Source organism: Balaenoptera acutorostrata, chromosome 1 (assembly GCF_949987535.1).
Source record: "Balaenoptera acutorostrata chromosome 1, mBalAcu1.1, whole genome shotgun sequence".
Classification (NCBI taxonomy): Eukaryota; Metazoa; Chordata; class Mammalia; order Artiodactyla; family Balaenopteridae; genus Balaenoptera; species Balaenoptera acutorostrata.
This window is the reverse complement of record NC_080064.1, coordinates 26,616,810-26,643,175: the sequence shown is the minus strand read 5'-3', so window position 1 is coordinate 26,643,175 and position 26,366 is coordinate 26,616,810. Positions and strand designations below refer to the sequence as shown.

General features: G+C 51.7%; 2 protein-coding genes across 5 annotated transcripts in view; both read right to left on the bottom strand.

Annotated features, from left to right (window-relative positions):
* ZNF362 (zinc finger protein 362) overlaps nt 1–26,366 on the bottom strand; it is a 36,920-nt gene that overhangs the window by 9,576 nt on the left and 978 nt on the right. Inside the window, exons 2-6 of one of the 4 annotated variants that reach the window (XM_057546502.1) lie at nt 13,718–13,843; nt 8,246–8,309; nt 7,842–8,088; nt 4,341–4,662; nt 3,398–3,622 (exon numbers count right to left, since the gene is read on the bottom strand). In XM_057546502.1, the coding sequence (XP_057402485.1) occupies nt 3,398–3,622; nt 4,341–4,662; nt 7,842–8,088; nt 8,246–8,309; nt 13,718–13,755 (896 nt within the window). In that variant the 5' untranslated portion in view covers nt 13,756–13,843. Of the gene's footprint in view, nt 1–3,397; nt 3,623–4,340; nt 4,663–7,841; nt 8,089–8,245; nt 8,310–8,436; nt 8,584–9,049; nt 13,670–13,717; nt 13,844–26,366 lie in introns of those variants that run through there. The other 3 variants (XM_057546495.1, XM_057546518.1, XM_057546509.1) reach the window with 3 other exon arrangements.
* Nucleotides 25,740–26,366, bottom strand: part of LOC103004233 (cationic amino acid transporter 3-like) — a 30,537-nt gene continuing 29,910 nt past the window's right edge. The window contains 1 exon segment of the mRNA XM_057545239.1: nt 25,740–25,865. Within this exon segment, the coding sequence (XP_057401222.1) occupies nt 25,740–25,865 (126 nt within the window).

Below are 26,366 nucleotides of genomic sequence, written 5' to 3'. Positions count from 1 at the left end.
CTCAAGGGCCTGTTAATTTTTTGTTGCTTGTTTGGTCATGGTCTTAAATAATATTTTCAAACAAACGTCTACTTCTGAAAACACTAGGATTCTTACTAATTATTACTTGCTACTGTGTTTACTTCCTACCAGACTGATGTTCTGCCTACTCTACCAACTTTGTGCTGTAGCCTTTCTCAAACCCAGGCCCCACCTTCAGAATAATAAAATATCAAGGTAACTTTTGCACCCGGATGTGCTTGGAGTTTCCAGCTGGCCACTGGGCAACACCAAAGATTTGCTCCCCTGCTTTATAAAAGCTCCCAGTGAGGGCATGTTTTGTATTCTCCACATTTGAATTAGCCAAACACTAGAATGAGAGCCGGCCTATGAAGTGTCTAGCATAAGAAAGTTGGCAGATCAAAAGAAAAGAAGCTCAATCTCCCTGAGTTAATTTTATGTGTGTGTATATATGTAATTATATATAATTCACATAAATATAATATATAGTAATATCATATATAATATATAATTGCATATAATATATATATATGTGTACTTTTTAAGATGGAGGGAAAAAAACCTAACAACTTGGTTTCATGTACAGAGACTAGTACCATTAATATCCACAGAGAAATATCTTTAAAAAGATTTCTTTTCTAGATTTAACTATGCTTTTTAGTGCCAATCATAACACATGCTTTATGAGATCAATTAAAAGACCGTGACAATGGGTCAACACCCCTGCTGCCTATAATATGCTCTGAATCTGAACAACTGATCATATATTATACCTTAATAGAGGCCTCCATTCTCCTCCATTCTGATATTGTTGGTTATATAATAAATGGACCAGAGTCATTTAGTCTAATCAACAGGTCTGGTTCCCTCCCTCACACTTGCCTCAAGGCCTGTGCTTCAGGTCAGAGATTGAGTCTTCTGAAAGAAACATCAAGAGCTGACGGCCTCAGTAGAGGACTGTACCAGTGCACTTGGCTCTTTACACTTTGGGAAGAGACATGGGGCACAGGCTTCCAAGATGACCCACCATCATGACCAGACACTGTGCAAGGCCAAAGCAGGAACTAAGCCTTTAGTCCAGAAGCAGGCAACTTTGCAGAGCAGACTAACTCCCCAAGACTGGGGAACAGGAATTATGACCTAGGACTGGATCAAAGTGATTTAATTGTGGTTAATGTTCTATTTTCTAACGGGCATATGAGAAAACCCCCTTTTTTTTTTTTCTTTGATCTATCCCTAATCTTCAATTTAGGAGGCTATATGTGAACAAACTGGAATAGGATATTCCTTAAATGGTGCCTTGCTCCAGCTAACCCTTTAGAATTTGGGGGGGGTGGGTACAGCAGGAGGACTATACAAATTTGACATAGATATAAACTAATGAATTATCAAGGAAATTTTAAAAGAATGGTCCTATTGAAAAAACACTATTGGCCTTGTCTGCAAAACTACTCAGAACAATTGCTAAAAAATATACAAAGTGCCTTTACTGAGACCTTTTCCTTTTTATCACCATTAGTTTCTGTAAATAGGTTCACTAAGAATCTGTCCTCCTTCCTAACAGGATATAATTGGGTAAATCAAATTTGTAACCATGACCATGCCAGAAATGTCACATTTAAAGACAAATTTGATTTAATTAAGCATGACAAGCCTGATAGTAAGAAACAAGGCCTGTACTTTGTAAGTGGAAATGTAGCCTCCCCAGGCTTCCAGGAAACTGAACTGAATCTACTCCATGGCTTGTGGAATCCTTGCCTTTAAGGTTATGGGAAAAGTCATTCCTGCTAGCCCAGAAACACGGACAAACTTGGGATTCTCCAAAAAGACAGTACCCTTCCCGTTACAGGTTGTATAGGCGCAACCTGACAAGAGGTGAATTGGATGGATCTTAGATAGGAACTTAGATAGATCTTAGATTAGATAATATGATAAGAAAAAATTTTTTCACACATACACAGATTAAAATTATGACCTGGGGGCTTTACAAAAATCTCCTGACAGAAGTTAACTCTCAAACCTTGGGGTGGCATGCTCTAATTTTAGTAACCATACAAACAGGGGGACACTGTTTATTGATCAGCGCCTCATTACACACACCTATGTCCATAAAACTAGCCAAACTTCAAAAAATAAATTCATGACAAAATCAGAAAGTTTCTGAAACAAATCTACATGGTCAAATCCATGCCTCAGGAGGCATGGGGACGAGAAAAGCAGACTGATGCCACCCTGCCGCTCTCCTGTCATTTGTTCCTTACTATGATCATGCCCCAAAGTCAGAGAAACAGACAAAACATCTTGCCCCCTGGGATAAAGCAAACAAAGACAATGGAGAGAAATGAATAAATAACAACATCACAAAACAAAACCTAAGGTCCCTGTGTCTAACCTTAGTGTCCAAGATAAAGAAAACCTTGAGCGCTTTCTGTGAGTTACAGACTCCACAGCAAAAACAATTTTATCCCTGCCAATGCTGATACGGGCAGACACACAGCCGTGCTTATACATACGAGAACCATCATGTGAGAAAACTGCTGTGTTTCTTTCCCTCTGAAGAGATGAACTGTAATTTGGTAACCTTTAGTTTATTTATTTAAATACCTATGGTATTTTTATTTGGTGAGCCAGTCTTTCTGATGTCTGTACTCCCCTGCAAAAACCTCTTTTCTTAAAGCAGGTCTATCTCCGAATCCCACTTTCATGCTTTTGACTAGACTGTACACCCTAAGAGGGCAGGAATCTGTGTCTGCTTTGTTCAGTGCTGTATCCCCAGCACCTAGGGGCATGTCTGGCATACATATTTACAATTCACCTCTTGTACATATTTGTTAAATGGATGAATCATATGCCCTGTAAAAGCCAGTTCTATTTATTCCACAAATATTACACATATGCCTAAATGTTTATTATGTGCCACCCACTGGGGATGTGGAAACGGAGGAGACCAAGCCCTTGCCTTCAAGAACCCTAAATATATTGAAGGTGGTGGGCAAATAACCAGGCAAGTAGAAGACAGTCTATCCCTGCTGGGATGGGGAAGCCCAGGGCCAGTGGAACCAGCTCAGGGGGGCCAGGGAGGACTTCCTGGAGGAAGCTTTACTGAGAGATGGATAGGAGAGGGCCAGAAAAACAGGATAAAGGAGGGGGAGAGTGTTTCAGGTAAAGGACACAGCACGTGCAAAGACCTTACAGATGAGCAACAGTGGGAAGTGACGTCCACAAAGGCCATATCATAAAAGGCCTCGAATGACAAGCAAAACAGTTTGGTCTTGACCCTGAGGGCAACGGGCACCTAGAGAAGGTCCTTGTCCCTCCTTGCACCAGGTCCATGCACCAGGTGCAGGTGCTGAGCTGAAACTGTCTGCATCGGGGCAGCACCAGGCCGACCACTCACCTGGTATGCTGTTGGAGGTGGGAGAGCTGTCGGAAGGACTTATCACAGTAGGAGCAGTGGTAGGGCTTGACGCCCAGGTGGATGCGCAGGTGCTGGGCCAGGTAGGAGGCGTTGGCAAAGGATTTGGAGCAGTGCGGGCACTTGTGGGGCTTGGCCTCTGTGTGCGACTTGGAGTGGATCTGCATCTCAGACTTGGTGAAAAAGGTCAGCGGGCATACCTTACACCTGTGGGCAAGAGGCAGGTTCATACCGGGAAGATTCCCGCCCCCACCCCGTGCCTGGACATCTCAGGGGAGACCTTCTACGTCAGAGAGACCTTGCACCAGGGACAGAGCTCTCCTGGGAGGGTCCAGGGGGCACGGGCAGGCCCCCAGCCTGGACACCCTCCAATCTGGAGGCCAAAGCTCTTCCCCCTGGAGACAGATTTACAGCAGGCTGGGGAGCAGGCTTACATCTCACAGGGAAGAGGGGCTGGTGACTCATGGTTCTGGGGGAGGGGATCCAGCACTCCTGGTGAGAGGTTCTCCACCCTGGGGGTACTTTAGAATCGTCTGGGGAGCTTTCAAGAAAGCCTGACCTGGGACCCTCCGCATGTCTCCCCCCAGCAAGTTAGATCGGAACTTCTGGGGGTGCGCCCTGGCACTGGCATTTTTGGAAAGCTCTCCAGATGATTCTAACGTTGAGGGTTCAGAACACTGCTTGAAGAGTGTTGGAAACAGACTCTGACATCCCAGGCTGTGGTGAGGGCGGCCCCAGCCAGAGACCACCTCTGAAGGGTTGTGGGCGGGGCGAGCCAGGAGACCCCGCCCCTCTGGACCGTAGCCCTCACCCTCCGCCTCCGGGGCCCCTCTTTGCAGTGCCCCACTGCTGGGCCCCTGCTGCAGCCTGAGGCACTGGCCTCTAACCCAAGCCCCCCTGGACCTCCTCCCACCGAGACCCCCACCTGTATGTCTTGCCCTCCTTGGCAGTCTCGCCCGAGGCCAGGATGGGGTAGGGGACTACAAGGACAGGCGGCCCCCCTGGATTCTCCGCCTTGATCTTTTTTCGGCCGCGCTCGGACTTGGGGGGGCCAAGCAGGCCGTGGCCCTGGATTGTCTTGATGGAGTCCAGGAGGGGGGGGCTGGTGATCCCTGAGATGAGGGTGGGGGACGAGGCGATGAGGCGGCTCTGGCTGGTGGTGGTGGGTGTGGATGGGGTGCTGGTACCCGTGCCCGCACTCGACTCAGACGTGCTCACAGCCGGGGTCCGGGAGGAGAGCCCCAGACCTGCGAAGACACGGGTGTGGGGGCAGGGGTGAGGGGCAGCTGCAGAGGCCGGCTCAGTCCCCACCACCCAGCTGTGTGACTCTGGCAGGTCACCAGCCTTTCTGAGCCTCCCCTTCCCTTTGGAAATTATTACTCAGGGGTACAAATGAGAACTGTGTATGTGTAAGATTCCTTAGATACCTAAGGACTAAACTGAGTCCTATTATCTGTAACGGGGGCACTTTGGAAATCATTCCAACAAAAAAACAAACAAAAAAAGACTGAGGCACAAAGATGTCCACTACTGTGTTACTTATAATAGCGAAAATTAGAGGCAACTGAAGTATGCAATATTAGGGAAGGACTCAATAAATTGTGATCAATCTCCTCTACTGAACATTAACTGCCCATTAAAAAGGAGATTCTGTTTGTAAAAAAAGGAAACTTTTAAGGCACAGAAAAAATTAAGTAGGAGGTGGAGATGCACCAAAATGTGATATGGATGGTAGAATTAGGATTAATTTTAAAACAATTTTTTTGGCTTAACTGTACTTTCTGATTCTTTGACAATGAACTTTTTCCTTTTTTTAAAATTTCTATAATAAAAGTTATTCTTTTAAAAACGAGGGGACTAGAAACATTTACAACATAGGTAAAGTACACAAAAAGATAAAAATGGTATCTATCACATGGTTAAAACTATGCTTTTTTAAAAAAAGAAGCCCAAAATTTGTGCATTGAAAAAGATAATATCCAGAGTTGGCATCAGTATTTTGTGTGTGTGTCATACATGCTGGGAGTGTACATTTATCAACCTTAATGGAGGGTGGTTTGGCAATAGTTTATTAAAATTTCAAATGTACAAAACTTTTGACGAAGCAATTCTAATTCTAGAAATCACCCATGGATATTTATTTGCACATGAGCACAAAGATCTGCGTACTTGGACCTTCCATACAAAACTGTGACCAGACAAAACTGGACACAACCTGCTATTCTCAGCAGGGACTATGTAAAGAGATGTGGTCCATCCTCAATACGGAGAACAGGGAAGCCATGAAAACAAGATAGATGTGAAGTGACGTAGAGAGAATGCCAAAACATGCTGCCAGGTGAAAAAGTAATAAACTGCACAGAGTATGAACCCACCTATTTAAAAAAACACGCATCCAAACTACATATGTATATACAGATAATGTGTGTGTGAAAGCACAGGAATACATCAGAGAAGAGACACACCGAAGTAAACTGTGTATAAATTGTGGTTCTCTGTAGGGAGGGAAAAGAATTTGTTGGTAAAAGGAGATATTCATACTTTATCTGCTTCCATATTATTTGAATTTTTTACCTGGTGAATTCATCCATTTTTTACATCTGTGATTAAAGGATAAAATAAAATAAATTATAGAGAAAACATATGAAAATGCTAACAACAGTAGGACGAGGGTTAATTTTTTTTCTCCTTTTAGCTTGTCTGCAATTTCTAAATTTTCTATAATGACTATGAGTTACCTTTATAATAAAAAATGCACTGAATTTGTTTACGATAGAATGGTGAGTAGGAAAAGAAAGTTAAAGTCATGGGTACAGCCCTACCACAAGCTCATCAAAACACGCCCGCATATTAAAAACCAAAACAAAAAGATGGAAAAGGAAGGAAATGGACTAAAAGGCTCTCTAAGCTGCTGGGTTATGAGCTGGGGATTATGAGTGATTTTTTTTTTCTTAGTTTCTCTTTTTTCCAAATTTCCCTTAATATGCTTATATTACTTTTTTAATATTACTTTTATAATGAAAAAATAAATTTAATACGGTCATAATAAGGAGGGAATGTGCAAAGGGTGGCTGGGGCCTGGGGGGGGGAGGCTCACGGGGCCCCATGACTCTTGGGCATCTCTGAGAGGCAGGAGGGAGAGGGGGAGAGAGGCACAGGCATGTGGCTGGCGGCGGGGCCAGCTAGAGGAGGAACAACAGTCCAGATACAGTGGCCACTGGAGAAAGCCTGTCCAGCAGGCTCCGAGGTGGGCACCAGGCAGCCCAGCCTCATGACACTGCCTAGGATGTCCCCCCAGGCCCCAGCCTCAATCGATCCAAGACTGGGCTCACATCTTTCCCCCACCCCGCTCCCCCTCCTACGACTCCATCTCACTGGCAGTGCCTGGGAGTCTCCCTTGCCTCCTCCCACTCCTCACCCCTACAACCAGCCCAGCACCAAGCCCTGTCCGCTCTCCCTCCTCAACATATCTCACATCTGTCCCCTTCTCTCCATCCCTCTGCGGCTGCCTTGTCCAGGCCACCACCCTCTCCTGCAGCTCTCCCTGCCACCAAGCCAGTCTCCACCTTGTAGCCAGACCCAGCTTTCTCACCCAAATCTGAGCATTTCCCTTGCCTACTTAAAAACCCTCCACGCTCCCACTGCCCGAGGGTGAAATCCGAGCTGCACAGGTGGCCCCCAGGGCCCTTCACAGTCTGGTGCCTGCTTCCTTTCCAGCCTCAGCAGAACCGGTAGAGCAAAAGGGTTCACACATGGGCTCTGGAACCACACTGCCTGCCTCTGCCTCCTACTGGCTGTGAAACTGGGCCTCAGTTTGCTCATCTGTTCAATGGAAACGTTAGAGTGAACCACACGCAACTGCTGTTTCTTTAAGTCAACCTAACAGTAGTCACCTCACAGAACGGCTGGGAGTAATAACATGAATACTGGTGAACATATACAGGTGCCCACCTGGAGTTAGCTGCCATAATAGGATTATTATCATCTTTTGATCTTCCCTGCCCGGACACTGTCCTACTCTTGCTTTCTACACACATCCTCGCTCTGCACATGTTATTTCCTCCTGCTGCTCCATTTCCCTAGTCAACCACCAATCCTTCCTTGCATAGGGACTCCTCCAAGGAAGTCTTCCCTCACCCCTCACCCCCCAAGTCTGGTTAGGGCTCTCCTCTGGATTCCTGAAATAGCTACGTGGATTTGGCTTCCTTGGTGATCCCCCGACGGGCAGTGACCCAACCTCGTCCCATCCAGGTGGCTTAGCGGGGCGCTTCGTCAGGGTACAGGACGGAAGGAAGTCCGGAAGCTCCACCCCCCGCCCCAGGCCCTGCCTGCCCGCCCCGCCCCGCCGCAGGGTATACTGGCCACGCCCCTCCCAGGTAGTCTCCGCCCAGCCCTAACCAGCACCCCCCACCCGGCCCCGCGGTACCTGTGACCGTGCTGGTGGCCGGCCGCGCGTGCAGCGCCACGTCAGGCTGCGGCACGGCCTGCGGGTGCAGCCCCGGCACCTGCTGCAGCTTGGGCAGCGACATGACGGCCTGGCTGCTGTCGGCCGGCGCCGGCGGCACGAGGAGCGGCTGCTGCGACGAGGCCGACGTGGGCGGCAGGTGAGGCGGCCGGATCTTCTCCGCCATCAGCTGCTCCTTGATCTTGTTAATCAGGACCAGGTTGTCCAGCTGCAGGCGGGAGAGGAGAGGTACTGAGGGGGCTTGGGCCGCCGGGCCACCCGCGAACCCCTCGCCCCTCGCCCCGCAGGCCGCAGCCAAAGCCCGGGGCAAAGCAAAGCAGCTCTGAGAGGGGGAGGGTGGCGGGAGGGGCGACGCTCCGTCTTACCTGGCTGGGCATGGTTGGAGGAGGGGGCCAGAAGTAGGGGTTGTTAAATCGAGGCTCGGCCATCCTGCGGGGAGAGAGCGGCTGTCACAGGGAAGAGGGCCCTCCCCACCGGCCAGGGGCGAGACCCCTTCAGCTACACCCACTCAAGTCTGGGCCAGTGTCTGGGATCCCTGCCCCCGTGGGACCCTCACCTCGCAGCGGAGCAGGCCTCCTGCCAGGCCCAGAGAACCACATCTCCAGGCTGAAAAGTCTGGAATTCAGGTGTCCCACGGTGGGCCCCAGAGAGCAAAGGTCATATCCAAAACAGAGTACTCCCAGCTCCCCCCCCACTCCCATGATGCCCGCAGACCAATCCCTATTACCCCGCCCCCCAAGGGCCCTGGGCTGCAGAGCCAACCCTATGGATTCCACACAGAGCCTGCTGTCCAGAGACAAACTGAGAGGTCCTGGGCCAACTTTGTAAATAGCCACAGAGCAGAGGCAACTGCCCCTCCCTGATCCCTGCTCTCTGACCCCTGGCACCATTAAAACACAGGGGGCAACTTGGGTCATCAGATACAGCCTTTCTGAAGGGCAATTTGGCAGGATGATTTACGGGGACCCAAATGATTACAGTATTGCCTTTTGACCAAAGAAACCGTACCTCTGGAAAGTTATCCTCAAGAAACAAGCATGGCCAGCAACATTTTCCCTACAAGGATGTGTCGGAACACTGTGCTTAGGAGGGGGTTGAGGAGGCCTGAGGCTAGGGCAGTTTGGGGCTCTTCAGTAGAAGTATGTGAAAACCCGTCTGGTGGCCCTCACCTCTGGCAAGTTCCTGTGCAGTTAAAAGGGCTTTTCAACCAGGGCAGTATGAAGGGTGGGCCTTCAAAGCTATCTTTGTCTTCCATAGGGTTCAAGTCTTCCTGTGACCCTAGAGTAAGTCAAGAAGTGACGTATAGGGACCATGCTGGACAGAGGCATTCCATTAAGTCTTGCTCCCTATCAAATTTCTCTTATTTATCTCCCTCTTACAGAAATTACTAACTAAATACCTACTGGTATTGGTTGCTTAAATGGAACTGTTTCTTATGATAGGCAAGGCTGAAATGAAGTGCCTTTAACCTTTTTTCCTGGCCCTACAAGTGAGAGAAGCCCCTACTGGAATCGCAGGCAGAGGATTTCAGGAAAAAGCCCTCAATAAGGATACAACCTAATCAGAACACTTTAAGAAAGATCTTTTATATAAATCTCTTTACTTGAGAGATTTTTACTTGAGAAGTAGGCACAGGAGGTATTATCCCATTTTATAGGTGAAGAAACTGAGGCTTGGAGAGAAGGAAAGAGACCTGTCCAAGACCGTAGGGCTAGGGTGCCAGAGTCAAGACTAGAAATCAGATTTGCTCAAGCCAGTTCCTCTGGGGAACTTGCTTTGCAAACCCCAGTCCTTGGTGGAACAAATCCACATGCAGACGACTCAATACCTGTATGCAAAGGTCCTTGCCTCTCACTCCCAACCTGGGGGCCCGCTTGGGGTCCAAGCCTGGCCAGGCTGGGACTCAAGAGTATCCTCCTCTGGGTGGCTGGGGCAGCTCTAAAAGCCCTCCTGCTCCCGCCACCCACAGAGACCAAGCTGCCCTTCTCTCCACCCATCCAACCCTGCCCATCCTTCACAACCCAATACCAGAAGCACTTCCTGCCTGGAGTTCTCCCTGACTGCTCCAGATCCCTGGAACTTCTCCTTTCAAAGAAAGACCTCAACACAATAAAAATAGTGAGAAGGCTGCCATTTACTAAGTACCCACCTTGTGCCAGGCATACTGACACCAAGAGGCAGGTACTCTTATCATCCCCATTTTACTACTAAGGAAACTGAAGTTCAGAGAGGTGGAGTGACTTGGTCAAGGTCACACAGCAAGTAAGCAGAGAGCTGAGATTCCCACTCTTATCTGCCTGACTCCAAAGTCCAGCTCACCAGTCCCTTAGCTGTTCAGGGGGAAGGACAAAGCATGCTGACTGTAGGATTGTGAATATGTCCTGTCTTAGGATGGCATAGCACCCACTACCCATCCACCCAGCAGCCTCAGACCTGTCCCTCCCTTGCTGTTGTCCACTGGGGAAACCGTGAAGGGGTCTGAGCTGTAAAGCCAGGGTGAGGAGGCTCCAGGGCTGAGGGGAAGAGGAGCTGGGGAGCTGCCTCAGAGAGGCCTGGGAATTGGATACATCTGTCTCGTTCAGCTTGGCATCCCCGGCACCCAGGCCCAGAAGGTGATCAACAATATGAGTTGTGTGACAGAATGAATAAAGAAAGAAATAATCAGAATTATTTTAAAGACAGTCCCACACAGTTATCTAGCACTGCTGACAGTGTACGAAGCCCTCTGTATCCAGCAGCATTCTCACCAGAGCCCTAAGAAGCAGGGAAAATCTTCACCCCCATTTCACAGAGGAAGAAGGCAGGGCACCAGGAGGGAAGCACTTGCTCCTGGCCACACGGATGGGGAAACAGGAGGGAGTGCTGCGCTGCAGTGTTGGGCATCGGCTCTCTGAGCCTCAGTTTTCCTCATCTGTAAAATGGGATTGGAACAGGCCACTCTGCTTCATTCCTGCCCTGGCCCAGGATTCTGCCCACTGTACCCGACTGTTCCTCAGACAGTTCTGGGGGAGCTGTCCTCTCCTCCTCCTCAGTTCAATGCCAAGTCCAGGCTTCCCCAAACTCCACCCTGGTCAGGGAGGTATGGGGTCCCATAGCCGGGATAGAGCATCCTCTCTGCCACTTATCAGGCCCCTGGTCAGCCAGGGACCACCCCTAACCCTGGTTGGGGAAGCAGGCACACAGAGGGGAAGGGTCTGCCCTGGGTCATGTACTCTAATCCGCACAGCCTCTGCTTCATTTCTCTGTGTCCTTCTCTGGCTGGGCTTAAGTAACTTAATGATTTGGTCAGTGACCCAGGTACTGGTGTACATCTACCGTGTGTCAGCGCAGGGAAGGCAGGCGGGGGCGGGGGGGAGCGTCTGCTGAGCCCTTACTGAGTGTCAGGCACATTGCCAGGTGTGCATCAAGAGCATCTCATGTGAGCCCCCCAACAAGCCTTCTAGGTGGGTGTGCACCTGTGCAGCCCTGGGACCTGCGTGACAGGGTGGCCGGGGCCGGGCTGAGCCACGCAGACCTTGTGTTGAGGGAGAGATTTTAAGCAGGAGAGAGACTGGTCAGATGTCTGTTTAGGACAGATGGACAAGGCAGAAGGGCATCCAGGCGGAGGCAACAGTGTGAGCAGACACGGAGGTGTGAAAGTACAAGGCAGGTTTGGGACAGGGAGCAGCCACCCACTGACACCAAAGGGAGCTGGAGAGTGAGGCCAGCCAGCAGGGCCTTGAGTGCTGCTGGCGAGGAGGTGTCAGGCAGTGTGCTAAGCCGGGAAGCCTGAAGCTCGGAGGACCCAGGTCAGCGGGAGGAGCCTGAGGACAGTGCCTGGGGCAGAGGAGCCTGAGGCAGAGGAGCCAGGCCGGCTAGGGCTGAGTGGCCACGCCGGACAGGCAGAGGAGACATGCTGGAGGTTGGGGAGGACATGCAGACCGGGCTTCATGCCCCAGACAGAAGCCAAGACTGTGCTTTGAGCCTCGAGACTCACAGCCCTGATCCTTGCAGTAGGGCAAGCAAGCTGTCATTGTTTTTCTTGCTCTAAAAGGTGAAAAAAGTTGGATGGGTCAATGAATGAAACACCTCCTAGAGCCGCCCACCCAACCATCCACCCATCCATTCGTTCTGGATACATCCTCTGGGCCAAACTGGGGACCGGTGCTGGGGAACCGTAGGCAAAGAGAAGAGCCCTGCCCTCTGGGAGCCCTGAGCTAAGTGGAGGAAGCAGACACGTGACCCACAAGCTTCTGCAAAAAAAGAACTTTTGCCTGTGAGGCCTGCCACACGCCACCAGGGACCTCCATGCAGTCAAAGCCGAAGGGCTGCCTTCCAGTCCTGTCCTTCATGGCCTCCCGGCCCCCTGGGCCCTTTGAGAAGATCTGTGTGCCGCGAGCCCTGGGTTCCTCATCTTCTCAGTCTCTTTCCCAGCTCCCACCCCGCACAGCCTGGGCTCCTCAGGGTGGGCGGAAGCCTCCTCTCTTCCACTGGCCTCAGTCCCTGGATGGCCCATCCACTCTAGGACTTTAAATACCAGCCAACCCCCAGACCAGGCTGTCCCCTGGAGCTCCAGGCCCACTGGAGCTTCCAGTTACCTCCCTGACCACTCATGGGCTGCTCAGACTCAGCAGGCCTGAGCTGGACTTGGTCTTCCCCTAGGATATGTACTCCCCTAGCGATCCCCTCTGAGCGGGGCATCGCCATCTGCCCAGATGCTCCTGCCACAGACACTCATCCAAAGCACGTCCCCTCCCTCCCCTCCCAGCTCAGATACACCAGCAGCCACGTCTTCAGGATTCCATTTCCAAACTCTCTCAAATCCACTCCATCCTCTTCACAAGTCCTAGCTACTATCCCCTCACCTGGACCATGGAACAACCTGCTTTATTTGGAGCCCAGTGCACCCAGGTTCAAATCTTGGCTCCAAAACACCAGCTGTGTGATCTTGGGCAAGTCACTTGCTCTTGCCCCCCAAGTCAGGGATGAGCAGCCCAGAGCACAGGATGGAAAGAAAGGATCAGGGAGGACTTCCCAGCGGAGGTGATACGTGCTTTAGGTCTTAAAGGATGAGTGGGAGTTAGCCGGGCAAAGAAGGAGTGGGGAGCATTCCTGGCAAAAGCAGCAGTCTGTGCAAAGGCCCAGGGGTGAGAAGCAACACAGTGCGTGAGGCGAGCTAAAGTGATCAGTGTAGACCGGGAGACAGGACATGAGGCTAGAGCCAACGGCCAGGGTCAGACCTAGAAAGGCGGTTCCAGAATCTGAGGCCTGGAGTCTGGACTTGAAGCAGTAGGTGACGGGACAGAATCTGTGGTTTAGAAAGGCCCCTCTGACTGCTGAGTGTAGGCGGGCCTGGAGAAGCCAGAAGAGGAGGCAGTGAGAGGGAACTGGTCGAAGGCCCCCAGGGAATGGAACGGAAGTGAGAGGCGGGGGCTACCCTGGGCCAGGGAAAAGGGTGACCAAGGATGCCTGGCTATTTGGTTAGAGTTGGAGGCCAAGGAAGCATGCAGGTTGCCCTCCAAGGTGTGGCCCAGGAGGTCCTCTGGACACCGACACAGACAGACAGAGTCACAGGAACATGCAGACAGACAGCACCAAACTCCGACAGGCCAGATCTGTGGTCCCAAACATGGACAGATGGGGACATGGCAACTCCCATGGGCAGGACCCCACAGCCACCAGGACAGAGTCACAGGTGGATGCTATTACAGGAGGGTGAGCGCACATAGCCCCCAGGCAGACCCGGAAGGAGGCAGTGAGGGGCACTCGGGGAAGTTGGGATGAACACAATTGCCTTATTCCCCCAAAGAACAAACCCCTCATTGACAGATTTCAACCTGGAATCACAGGCTCCTTACCTAGAGTGTCCTTTCCCACTTGGTGAACTTCTACTCATCCTTCAAGACCCAGCTCAAGTGTTCCCTCTTCTACGGAGCTTTCCCTGAACCCCCAGTCAGTCACTTCCTCTGTGTTCCCAACAGCACCTTGTATATGGGAATAACAATAACAATAATAATAATAAATGGCAGCTACCATTGGTTTCAACACCTACTACTTGCCAGGCACTGTGCTGAGTATGTTACACGCATCATGTCACTGAATGTTCCCAGTGGCCCTGTGAGATGTACATTTAACAGAAGAGGAAACTGCAGCTCAGAGAGGTTGACCAACTTGCCCAAAGTCACACAGCTAGCAAGTGATGGAGTTAGGATGCCACCCAGATCTGGTGAAGCACTACAGGTCTGATCACACCCTGGTGCAGTCATGTTTCCCTGGGTGACTTCCCCACCAGACTGTGAGCTCTTCACAGGTAGAAGTGGTGCTCATTCACCTCTGCCATTCCAGCATCTAGTCCAAGGGGGTCTCAGAAACTCTTTGTAGAATGAAAAAGCACAATAATACCGACTACCTTTTCCCGAACACTTAAAATAGGCCAGGAATGGTAGCAGGGCATTTTACAGCCACTATTTTATTGTTGCAATAGACGCATTATACATATGAGGAAACTGAGGTCCAGAGAGGTTAAGTAACTTGCCTGAGGTCACAGAACTGAGTCTGGATTGGAAACCAGGTCTGTCCATCACCCTTTCCCAGGACGGTGGCCTCTGAGGCCAGCCTAGCAAGCTCCACAAAGGGGCAGTAGGGGCAGGGACACTGAGGAAGGGGCACACCAGGTGCCAGGCCCTGCCACCTGGGGAGGTCCAGGCCTAGACAAACAGACACAAAAGAAAATGGACAGCCCAAGGGGGAATGTGATTAGCCTTGCCCGCTGCAGGACAGCAACTTTTGTCCCACCTACCCCATCCCCAGACCAGCCCAGAGACATTAAAAAATGAGATCTGCCCAGACCCCATGGCCACAGGGGAACTAGCTCCCAACAAAGCAAATGGAAGAGAGCAGGACCCAAAACTGTCCGGATACTATGATTACAAGGAGGCAAAAATAAAAACCTGCGTCAGAAAAAGCTGCAGGGAACCACGCCCAGAGGGAGGCTGGGAGCGCTGGGGGAGGCGGCTCGAGCTGATCTGGTTTTTTGTCTTTGTTTCTCTAATTTCCAGATACTCTGCAATGTTGTTGTTGCTTTTATAATGAAAACAATAAATTTATTCTTAAAAAAAGAGAAAGGAAGTGGTTGGTAGCCAAGGGGGTGGGAGGAACAGATGGAGGGTCTGGAGGCAGGGAGGAGCAAGGGGTATCAGGGTCAGGGATGGTGGGCACTCAACTGACCGTCGCATGCCAGGCCCTGCTCAGGCCCCATCCTCCAGGTACATATGACCTGGTGGGTCATGGCAGATGTCGGCAAGGGCTGCCTGGCAGAGGTGACATTCAATTGGCACTTTGAAGCTCGTCAGGGTTCCACAGGGATTATCTCCACACCTTCCCTGCCCTGGTCCGGAGCCCTTTCTGCTCTGGCCTCAGCTATCGCCTCCTCCCAGGGTCCCTCACCTCTACCCACACAACCCATTCCATTCTCCTACTGCAGTCACTGTGATATTTCTAAAATACAAATCAGATCACAACATTCCCCTACTGAAAACCTTTGATGGCTCCCTCCTTCCCTCCAGACAAGGTCTGGATTCCTTAGGCCTTCCATGCCTGGCCCTTGCTGACCTCTTTGGCCTCAGTGGTTATTTCTGCCTTCCACTCTGCCCAGCCAGACCGAGCGCTCCCCCAGTGCTCCACTTCCCTTCTCACTTCCTCACCTCTCCCTGGAACCCTCTGCCCTCCCCATTTCACTGGTTAACTACAACTTATTCCTCAGGCCCCAGTTTACAGGCCACTTCCTCCTGGAAGCCTTCCAGGACTGCTAGGCTATGTTGGGTGCCTCTCCTCTCTGCTCCCTTTGTGCCCTGCATGTTCATCATCAGACCCTTGGCAGTCCATTTTCTGCCCGTTTTCTCATCCATCTCTGCTGTTGGACATGCTCTCTGTCAGGCCACAATCAAGGCTGAGTCATTTACCTTTAAGCCAAAAAGTACCTGATAAATGTTTGAATGAATGAATAGTCTAGGTAGAGGGAACTGAAAGTGTCATGGCCTAGATAGAGGAAAGTCCCCTCCCCCTCCTCTGAGTCCCCTCCCGCCACTCTGGCACTATGTTGTCCCCTGTGTTATATTCTTCCCTATTTTCTGTATCTAAGCCCTATCTTCTTAATTGATCTGAGAAGAGGCTGAGAGACTAGCAGACCAAAAAAGTTGTTAACAGCTAATAAACACAGAAAATGGTTCTGCTTCCCTAGCAGTGAAAATTAAATGAGCTTCACATGTTAAAATAGCAAAAAGCAATAAAAAAATGATAATACTCAATGCTGGCGAGGGTATGGTGAAATGGCACTCCCATGCATTATTTCTGGGAGTGTAAACTGGAACAAACATTTCCGAAAACAATCTGGCAATAACGTGCCATGAGCTCTATAAAAATTTTCAGACTTCCTGGCCTAGCAATCCTATTCTTGGTCATCTGTCCCTAGGAAATACCCCAAATATAGACAAAGTTTTATGCACAAAGCTGTTTGCTTCAATGGTTTTTTTACAGTAGCAAAAACCTGGAACAGCAATTTTTTGAAAAAAATTTTAAATAGGGGGATGGCTCTGTAAATCATGTTACACAGTGATACTCTACAGTCGTTGATAATAGCCAATGTTTACTGGCATTGCAATGACTCATTTAACATTCATATCAACCTTACAAGGAACTGAGGCACAGAGAAATTAGGTAACTTGCCCAAAGTCAAGCAGTGTGTATACGATTTGAACTCAGAAAGTCGGGCTCCAGAGCCCATGTTTTCCACCCAGACACCACATCCATTAAAAAGAGGGATTAAAACCACCCTGCAGTCATTTAGGAAATACTCATGATACAACATTAGTTGTGGGGGAAGGGAAGAGTTTTAAATTATTTGTATAGATAGAGCAATGACATCTATATGAAAACCGGGTGCTGAGGGAAAAGATAGGAAGGAAACACCAAAATGCTAGCAGTGGTGTGTTTCAGGCTTGGGGTGGGGACAGAAACGGGGGTGGGTTTTGGTATATTTCATTTCCCTATTCTCCGACTTTTCTGAAACGTGGCTACATGACTTTTTAAGGAATATTTTAAATAAAACTAAAGGTTCAGGCAGCCTTGGCCAAGAGAGACACCCCAGCCTCTGCCTACGGCCCCACTAGGATCCTGGCCTCAGGCCCTGCAAGTTTACCCAGGAGAGAGGGGCTCAGAGAGAGTCAGGCGCTTGCTCAAAGTCCCACAGTGAGCCTCAAGCCCCACCCCAGACCCCGGCCAGGAGTGCAGTCAGAGAGGGACTCCCCTGCCTATCTGGGGACTTTGGGAGCCAAAGCCAAACAAAAGAAAGCCTGCCCACTCACTCACTCTCCTGCTTAAAATCCCTATTGGGTTGCCATAAGTTTTGGGGTGTAGTTCAAACTCCCCAGGGTGGCCCAGGGCCTTTGCTAAGGAGGCCTTGCTGGCCACATGCATCCCTCCCTCCAGCCTCACTAAACTACCTGCAGGTTCCCAAAACAAGTTGCTCTCATGCCACCGTGCCTTTCTTTGCACAGGCTATGCCCTTCCACATGGGGGGCCATCATCCAGTTGGAACCTTGTCAGATGCCCGTCAGCCATCAGAAGTCAGCTGAGGTGTCACTGCCTAGAGGAAACATTCCTGATCACCAGCCCCATCCTAGGCTACATTTGCAGCCTCTCCCCTGAGCTCCCACAGCCTCCTGGGCTCCCCTTACCTAAGCACGTATCCCCCTACCCTAGAATTGCCTGATAACTTATCTGTCCAGTCCCCCAGGTGTCAGTGAGATCAGGGCTTGGGTCTGATTCTTGGTTACAACCCTATATCCAGACTCAGTGGCACAGCTCACCCAGCTCTTCCTTCAGCTCTCAGCTGAAGGTCACTCTCTGACCCTCTCCTGTTACACACGCCTGTGGCCCCCTGCATTCCCCCTACCCCACCTCTGTATCACGCCTCTAAACACTGCCTCCAGCCATGACCCTCAAGGACAGGGCCACTGCTGCAGCCCCAGAGCCTAGCACCGGCCACACAGTAGGTGCTCAAGTGCCTAGTTCACCCTAGCTGCTCGATAATGATCACTGAGGGAAGCCATGGGAGGAGGGGGGTCTGTCCATGCGGGTCTTGAAGATGGGGAAGTCTGCCAGGAGAGCAAGAGGGTAGAGAGAGAGCAGAGGGGCATGTGTGCAAAGACATGGAAAGCTGCTAGCTTCCTAGGACAGAAAAGCTTTCTCAAAAATGCCCCCTGGGGGAAAAAAAAATGCCCCCTGGCCCAGGGACGGGCAACAAGGTACTGCTGGGGTATGGCTGAGCTAGGGGCGGGGGTGGTCCTGGGAAGACGAGCTCATCCCATTGAGGGATGAACAAAGACTGCATGAAGGTGGGACTTACTGATAGCAGGAAGGGGAGATGTCAAGAGAGAGATGCCAGGGAAGGGCAAGCCGGGTGGGAAGAAATGCATGCGCAAAGGCCCAGAGGCAGGAAAGCATGTGGCCTCGTGTTTGGTCTGGTTTGGGCCCAGTGCAGGAATTCACAGGGGAAGGAGGGAAAAGTTGCTGGGGCAGTTCATAAAGGGCCAGAGTTCCAGGATAAAGTGCTTGGATGAAAGGCCATGCGGGGCCATGTTCAGGGGTCCCTGAGCCAGGAAAGGCCATGGTCAAGGTTTTCAACAGACAGGTCATCATGGGGCCAGAAGGATGGCCTGGAAGGAACAAACAGGAGGTGGTCTACGAGAGGGAAGCTGAGGTTTCCCACCTTCCCAGCACTTTGAGACCCCCATGTGCTCAAAGTTTTCCTCCCATGACCCCTCTGCCCTCCATGTGCCCCCAACTCCACACAGCCAGAGCCCTGAGTCCCAGCTGCTGCCCCCCACCCCACCCCCAGTACCCAGGCCAGCCTCGGAAACTTGTTCCTGGGAACTTCCTGTGAGGAACTAGGCCTCTGAGGGTCCTGGAACCAATTAGGCTGGGTTTCCACAGCCCTGCAGGGCTGCGAAGGGCCGTTTTCATTGTGATGATGGGGCTGATCAGAGCGGGAGGGGGCTACTGTGTGCACCCTGGTCAATGGGAGCTGGGATGTTGTCCCTTCCCCTCCCTGGCCCTCCCCTCTCCTACCACCAGCCACTCAGAGACACCCTGGGAGGTGACCCTCTCTGGGAGCCCCAGTGCCCTCAACAGGGAACGGGCCACGACTGCCTTCTCAGGGCTGAGAGGACATTCTGCAGGCTTTGAACACATGCCCTTCTCTGTTTCCATTTCCCCTTGGGTCCCCAGCTCCCATCCCCACAGGGAACTCTTTCTGCCAGGGTGAAATGACAATAATAAAAAATCACTGAGGACTTCTTCCATATCAGGCACTATTAGGTGCTTTACAAGTATTTCTCACTCAGGCTCCTAACGACCCTGTGAGGTGGAGGCTGTGAACATTTCGAAATGTGACACACATTCAGAACGATGCCTGGAACAAAAATGAGCAGCTCAACGACTTATTACCAAGCACACATCCAGAGGGCCCAAAAGCCCCCACCCGTGTCCCTTCTCGATTGCAGTCCTCGCATCCCCCAAAGGTCCCACCCTGCTGGCTTCCAGGGCAATCTCTCCCTTGCTTGGGGTCAGGAATGAGGCTCAGAGAAGATGTAACCTGCCCAAGGTCGTGCAGCTGGTGAGGGCAGAGGGAGTTGGACGCCTCTGCCATCTGCCCGCTGTGTGACCTTCAGCAAGTCCATTTCCTCTCTGGGCCTTTGTTCCTTCCTCTATAAAACAAAGAGATTCAACTAAATCACAGCCTGGATTCTTGGACCCTCTGAGGGGCGATGTGGCCACTGACGGGTTAAAAGTAAAGATTCTGGAACAAGACAACCTGGGTCAAAGCCCCAGAGACTGTTACCAAACTGGGATGATATAGGTATGGCCTCAGTGTCTTTGTGAGGATTCGATGAGTGAATACGTTAACAAGTCTTTAGAACGGTGCCTGGTACACAGTAAGGATTCAGTGTTGGTCGTTGCGGTTTTGTCATTAGGTTCTCCGAGGCACTCGGGAGACTTTCCCAACATTTCAAAGACCCACATGGAAATGTGACCAACCAGAGACATCACCTGGGCTGGGGGGCGGTGGATGCGGCAGCTCGGGGAGCCTTTCAGGCCCCACAGGGGCTGCTTGGCAGACCAGTGGAGAGCCAAGTCTGGGATTACTCAAAGCAAGAGAGCCAGCTGCTGAACCCCAGCTGTGGCCTGGCCCCCAGGAGCTTTCTAGACAGGTCCTAGGGGTCCCAGGCCGGGAACCCCCAGCAGGTGGTCAGAGCCTGTCCTCATGCTGTATCTCAGGACCCCTGAGGTGGGCAGCCAGTGGGGCAGGACAGACAGGGCTCAGGCCCGGGGTGGAGGCCAGCAGGTAGAGTGGGCCATGAGCAGGGCAAGGCAGCAAAGGGAAGGTTGGGCTGGTCAGAGAGAGGGATGGAGAGGGCCTGAGGTGGACATGTGGGTCGGGGTCGAGGCCAGGGAAGACCTACTACAGGCCCTGGCAGGCCAGGCCCACCTCCCCCAGGTCTCAGGGCTACCGCCTTCTCCATGTTCCTTGGTTTCCCACCTTGGGGCCTTTGCTCCAGCTGTTCCCTCTGCCTGGAATGCCCTCACCTGGAAAACTTCAAGCCAGTTCAGCTATCACTTCCTCCCAGAAGCCCCTCTCCCCTACACACACGATTATCGTCACTGGTTACAGTAAATCTAAAAGCACCACTTTCCTCATCGTAGGAAAGTGGTTCCTTTCCAGCAGTTACCAGAGTCTGTAATCGTATCATCATTTGTGTTTGTCTAATGTCTCCCCGACCAGGGCAGAAACGATATCAGTTTTCCCCACCTCTGTCCCCAGCATGGAGCATGGGCCCTGGTATATAGTAAATGCTCAAGAAGTCCTGCTGAGTGAAGGTGGGAGGTCCAGGCAGGGTGCAAGCAGATCCGGGCAGGGTGTGGGCACACACAGGTGCACGGGTGTGCAGGAGGCACTGTGTGCAAGGCCAGAACATGAGGCTGGTGTAAGAGGCACCTACGTGTAAAACACATGTGTGCATGAGTATGCCTGCGTGCAGGTGATAAACATGGCGTGTACAAGAGTGTGGAAGTACACGAGGAGGGGCAGGCAGGCAGCTGTGTGTTGTTTCCTGGCAGGTGCACACGGGTATATGAACATGTGTGTAAGCTGTGGGTGGCAGGAATGCATACACGTGCTTCTGTGTGATGTGTGTGCATCACGTGTGTGGACTTGTCTCCTGAACTCCTGGCTCCTATAGGCTCAGTTTGGGGCACCTCTGGTGGTGTTTCTGAAATAGCAGGGGAGCATCTCAAATTGGCAAAAGTGGGGCAGGGGGAGTAGGGTCAAAGGTGGAAGCGAAATGGCTGACAGTATGAATATGTGCAAGTGTGTGTATTTGAGTGTGTCTGGGGGTGTGTGCCCGTCCCAGCCAGGTGTCCTCCCATTGAACCCCAGAACCTGAAATGGCCAAGCTGTCCCCTCAAGGAACATGAAGCCTTTGCCCAAAGCTCAGAGAAGGACTCAAATGGTAGGGACCGCCCCCCAAGGATATCCTGCCACACGGATGAGGCAGGGACAAGGGAGGACGCTTTGGGCCCCAGAGCCAAATCCCTTGGCCTTCCCCACACACCTTATCCATTCAACACACCACTCCGCCCCGTCCCCGAATCCTACCAGCCTCCAAAGCCCGGCGCCAGCCCTGGTTCCACGAAGCCAAACCCACAGCCCCCAACCCACTTCCACTCCACCCACCTCTCAATCCCACCCAAGTCCAGGTGGGGCGCTGGGCCCTCTGCAGCCCTGCACCTCGAGGAGTGTTACCCCCATTGTGAAGACGAGGAGGCCGATGCAACAGAGGGAGCAGCTCCCCAACCAGGGCTGTCATTGCCTTTGAACCCCAAGGCACATATTGTGGCAGCCTGTCGGCACCCGAGGAGAGGAAAGCCCACCAGGCAAAGCGTCGGGAGGTGTGGACAAGGCCTACTCCTGTCCTTTCCCGCTGTAGTTTCCCCAATGGACAGACTGAGGTTTGGCTGGATAATCTGTGAGGTCCACCTCTCCTCAATTAGTGCATGACTTTAGATCTCAAATGGTTCTCCACGAATTGGGTATACATGCGGCTACATGGAAAGATAACTGTCCTCTTTCCCCCAGTACACCAAGCCTTTCCAATACCCTGGACAAGGGCCTAGCACGGTGCTACAGAGACAGGAGGAGCTCGGGATGCATGTACACTCGATGCCCGGTCATACATTCAACACCGGGCACCAAGGAGGCCCTCAGGGAGCTCACAACCCAGTGGGGAGAAAGAAGCTACTGAAGTCATGAAACTATAAGGTCAAAAGCACTGGGAAACTGTACCACTAACATCACTTCCCAAGTGTTATTCACAGGGGGAGGTGCAGCACTTCACACTGTGTAAAGAAGACCTTTCCAGCAATGACAATTGTCTGACAAAGGGAGGCTAGGGGGACTGGTGAGGAGGGAACTCCCTGCCACTCTAGCGGAGATCAGAGGCCCTCTTGTCAAGGATGTGGGAAGGGGGTTCCCGCTCTGTGCAGGGGTCAGGTGAGGCTGGGCTTCCCCTCACCAGCTGTGGGATTCTAAGGCAGAGTCCCAGAGTGCTGGGTTCAAATCGCACAATGTGCCTGTTGAGCTCTGTGACCTTGGGCAAGTTACCTAATCTCTCTGTGCCTCCATTTCCTTGGCTGTAAAACAGGGGTAATAACAATGAGGATTAAATATGTCAACATTTATAAAGCCTTTTGGAACAAGGCCTGGCACAATGTAAGCACTCTGGGCCACTAAATAAGTAAGGCAGTGAGAGCTCTTTGTAAAGGGTCTAAGTCCCAGATTGGATCAAGTGCAGACTCCAGTGTCAAAGGTTCTGAGGCGGAAATCTTCTTAGATGCTAACGTTCTGAGATTGAAAGAGACTAGGATTCTTAGATCCCATGATTTAATCATCTCATTATTTCCTGACAACAGCCCGGAGCCTCCCAGGGGAGGAGAGGGCACAGCTTGGTGTCACTTCATCTCCCAGGGGCTGCCCCGCAGCCAGGGCTGCCGCCACACCTGGGCTCCCCGGGCATCTCCTCACGTCCACCAAAGCCACAGCCACCCCGTGCTGGACCCACCTGCCCACTCGCCTGCATGGGGTTTAAGCATGTGCCAGCTGTGCAGACAGGCGAGAAGTGCAAATAAACAAATACATGAGGAAGTTTCGGATACTGGTAAGAGCTGCAAGGGCTGATGTGACCGAGAGTGACAGTGGGAAGCTATCACAGACAAGGTGGCCAGGGAAGCCCCAACTGAGTCGAAACCTGTAAAACAAGAAGGCGCCAGCCGTGCAAGCATTCCAGGTCGGGGGTGAATGTGCAAAGGCCCTGCCAACAGGCTTTGTAAATTCGAGGTGCAGAAAGAAGCTGGTGTGGCTGGAAGTGGTGAGACTGGAGGGTAGAGGGGGAGCTGAGGTCGAGGGATGGGCAGGCCCGGACCATAAAGGGCCTTGTAGGCCTCTAAAGGACTTTGGATGTTTGTTCTTCAAAATGCCTAGGAAATATTAAAAGAGTTTCAGCAGGGGAATGACAAGGCTAAACAAGGCTTTCAGGGTCCCCAGATCATTGGGCTCATTCTGAAACCAGCACAATGGTTTTCAAAATCGAGGTAGGGCCTGAGTTGGTAATCAACAATCCTTCTAATTCAATTGGTGTACACTGAGCTCCTACTACACGCCTGGCCACGGCGGGGAGACATCACAGACACTCTTGTGTTCGTTCCCAACAAGCCATGAGAGAGTCACAGAGATTACCCCATTTTAAAGATCAAGAAATCGAGGCTCAGAGAGGGAAAGAATGTGCCCAAAGTCACACGAGCCATACACCACACCGTACAAACTGTAAAGACAAATGGATCTTGGACCCAGGACCCAGATTCACCATCACGGTAGTGGTATTTTCAAGCCCCTGCTTCTCCAAGAGACCTTCCCTGGGGACTCATGTAGGCACCCATGGATACTGCCCTAGCTAGTGCTCTCTGCACCCTGTTAGCTTTGGAGCCCTGAAGGACTGTCCTTGTATTTCACATGGCTGTCCAACCTGGGCTAGGTAAGCTAGGGATTGGCTGGCTGGACAGATGGACAGATGAACAGATGGATGGATGGATGGATGGGAGGGCAGATGGATGACTACTGAAATGACTAACCAATAAACTAATGAATGTACAATGAAAGAATAAAAGAATAATCTAGCAAACTAATGAATGAACTAATGGATGGAGATGAATGAATGAATGAATGGAGGAAGGAAGGAAGAAAGGACTCTCACTTTACAGAGAGGCAGGGAAGTGTCTGCCCAGGGAAGGGCTGGAGCCAGGCTAGCTTCAGACCCAGTCCACACCTCACCCACACACCAGGGGCCATCTTGCCCCCATCCCCCAGACCACAGACAGCCTATTCCTCAGCCCCCTGGACAAAGCCATGCCTCTGCCAGGTGCTGGCCATTATAGTGCCCGTGGCCCCATCACCATAACCACCAGCAAGCAGTGGAATCTGGCGGGAGGTAGAGTGCTTCACTCTCCCTCTGAGTGTCTCACAGACAAAAGGAGACAGGAGACAGGCTCTGCTCCTAGCTGGAACCCAAACTGCTGGGTGACTTCAAGCCTGTGGCTGCCCCTCTCTGAGCCGAGATGACCTCTCAGGGCCTTTTCAGCTCTGACACTCTTTAAGGGGTGGGCTTCTAGATTTTTTACACAGTCACTGGGGTCAGCAGAAGAATCTGAAAGATCAAAAACTAGAAGTTGGGAAAGACACCTGTCCACAACTACCAAAGTCCACCCAGGAAAAGGCTCCCTGGACAAGGAGTCCGGAAGCTTGAGTTTAAGCCCTCCTCTTCCACGGCTCAACCTCTCCAAGCCTCCGTTTCCTAAATTTTAAAATGGGGTTAAGTATCCCCCACCTTGACAATTTCACCTGAGTTTCTGGGAGAACCTGATGTGATAACAATCATGCACTACAGGGTGCAAATTGTAAAGTTCCCTTCACCCAGGCAGGATTATGATGGTGGTGGGCAGGGGTAGGAGTGAAGGTGGACATGCTGTCCCATTCCAGTCCAGTTCTGTCCAAAATGACTCTTCCAGGGGTCAGACCCCCAACAGAGAACAGTGAAGAGAGCCCAGACGTGAAAACCTGAAATCTGAGTCCCTGTCTCAGCTCTCCATCTAACTGGCAGTGTGACTTTGGGAAAATCACTTCCCCTCTCTGGACTTCAGCTTCTCCATCAGAAAAATGCCTGGCTTGGTACCCTCTGACTCAGACATGCCAAGTTCTGCAGCCCTGAATCCCTGAGCCCCAGGCTTCAACCCCTGGCTCTGCCCGAAGTGAGCTCACCCTGCCCTGTGGAGCCAGGACAGAGACCAGGAGTGACTGGAGGGATCTCCCCTCCAGGAGACCTTGGGGCAGGGGTTAGACAGGCTTAGGGTCCTCCCAGGACAGACAAACTCTCCCAAAAGGGAAAGACCACACCCAACCAAGGCTGCCCAGGTGCCTTGGACAGCGCCAGCCACCCCAGACCTCGTGGGCCTGGCCTTCAGAACACTTCTGTAGCCTAAAAGCCAGCAAGCCCTGACCTGTCCAGAGAGATACTCCAGGAACTTCACCCAAGTCCAAACTGCCTCCAACAGGGAGCCTCCAGGGCAAGGCAGGGGCGGCAGAGGGGGTAAGAGCACACCCCAGGGAAGAGGCTCAGACTACCACCACCGGACCTCTCCTGGCCCCTCCCCTCAGACAGGTCCCACTGGGGCTGCCGGCCTGCACCCAGCCAAGAGCCAACCACCTGGGGGCATTCACCACCAAAAGCCACCGACCAGGGCCAGGAGGCCCACCAGGTCGGGGAAGGGGCTCTCCAACTGCCAAGCACACTTGCCCAAGGGCTCAGGGAGCCACCCCAGCACCCAGAGCAGGATTTCCGCCTACAATGGGGCCCCGGCCACCCATGAAGGAGACAGGCCCACCCCACCCCCAGCTCAGAGCTCTGAGGGTTCCACACTGCTCCAGGACAGGGTGGGGGAGAGCACGATTACTTCCTCACGCCGAGGGTCTTAGTTGGAAACCCAGGGCCCACTCAGAGCCCCTATCGCCAACCCTCTCCTCCAAATCTGAGAATATAGTTCCTTAAATGCCGTTTTACGCGGCCTCTTCCAAAAGACATTTCCTGGTCCCCCGAAAACCCCGTCCCCAATCCTCCACATCCCCCCCGCAGCTCTGGGGAAACCGGCAGTTAACTTTTTCCCAAAAATCCCGCAGAGGCAGCTGGCTGGGGGGAGAAATGCGCCCCGAGATCCTTTCGCGGCATTTCACCGCCTTCCAAAAGAAAAAAAAAAAAAACTAAAAAAAAAAAAAGAAAACTTTCGGAGTTAACTTTAAATTCCCAACCCTCCCCCCAAAATCGCCCAGAGGCTTCCTTTTTTTTC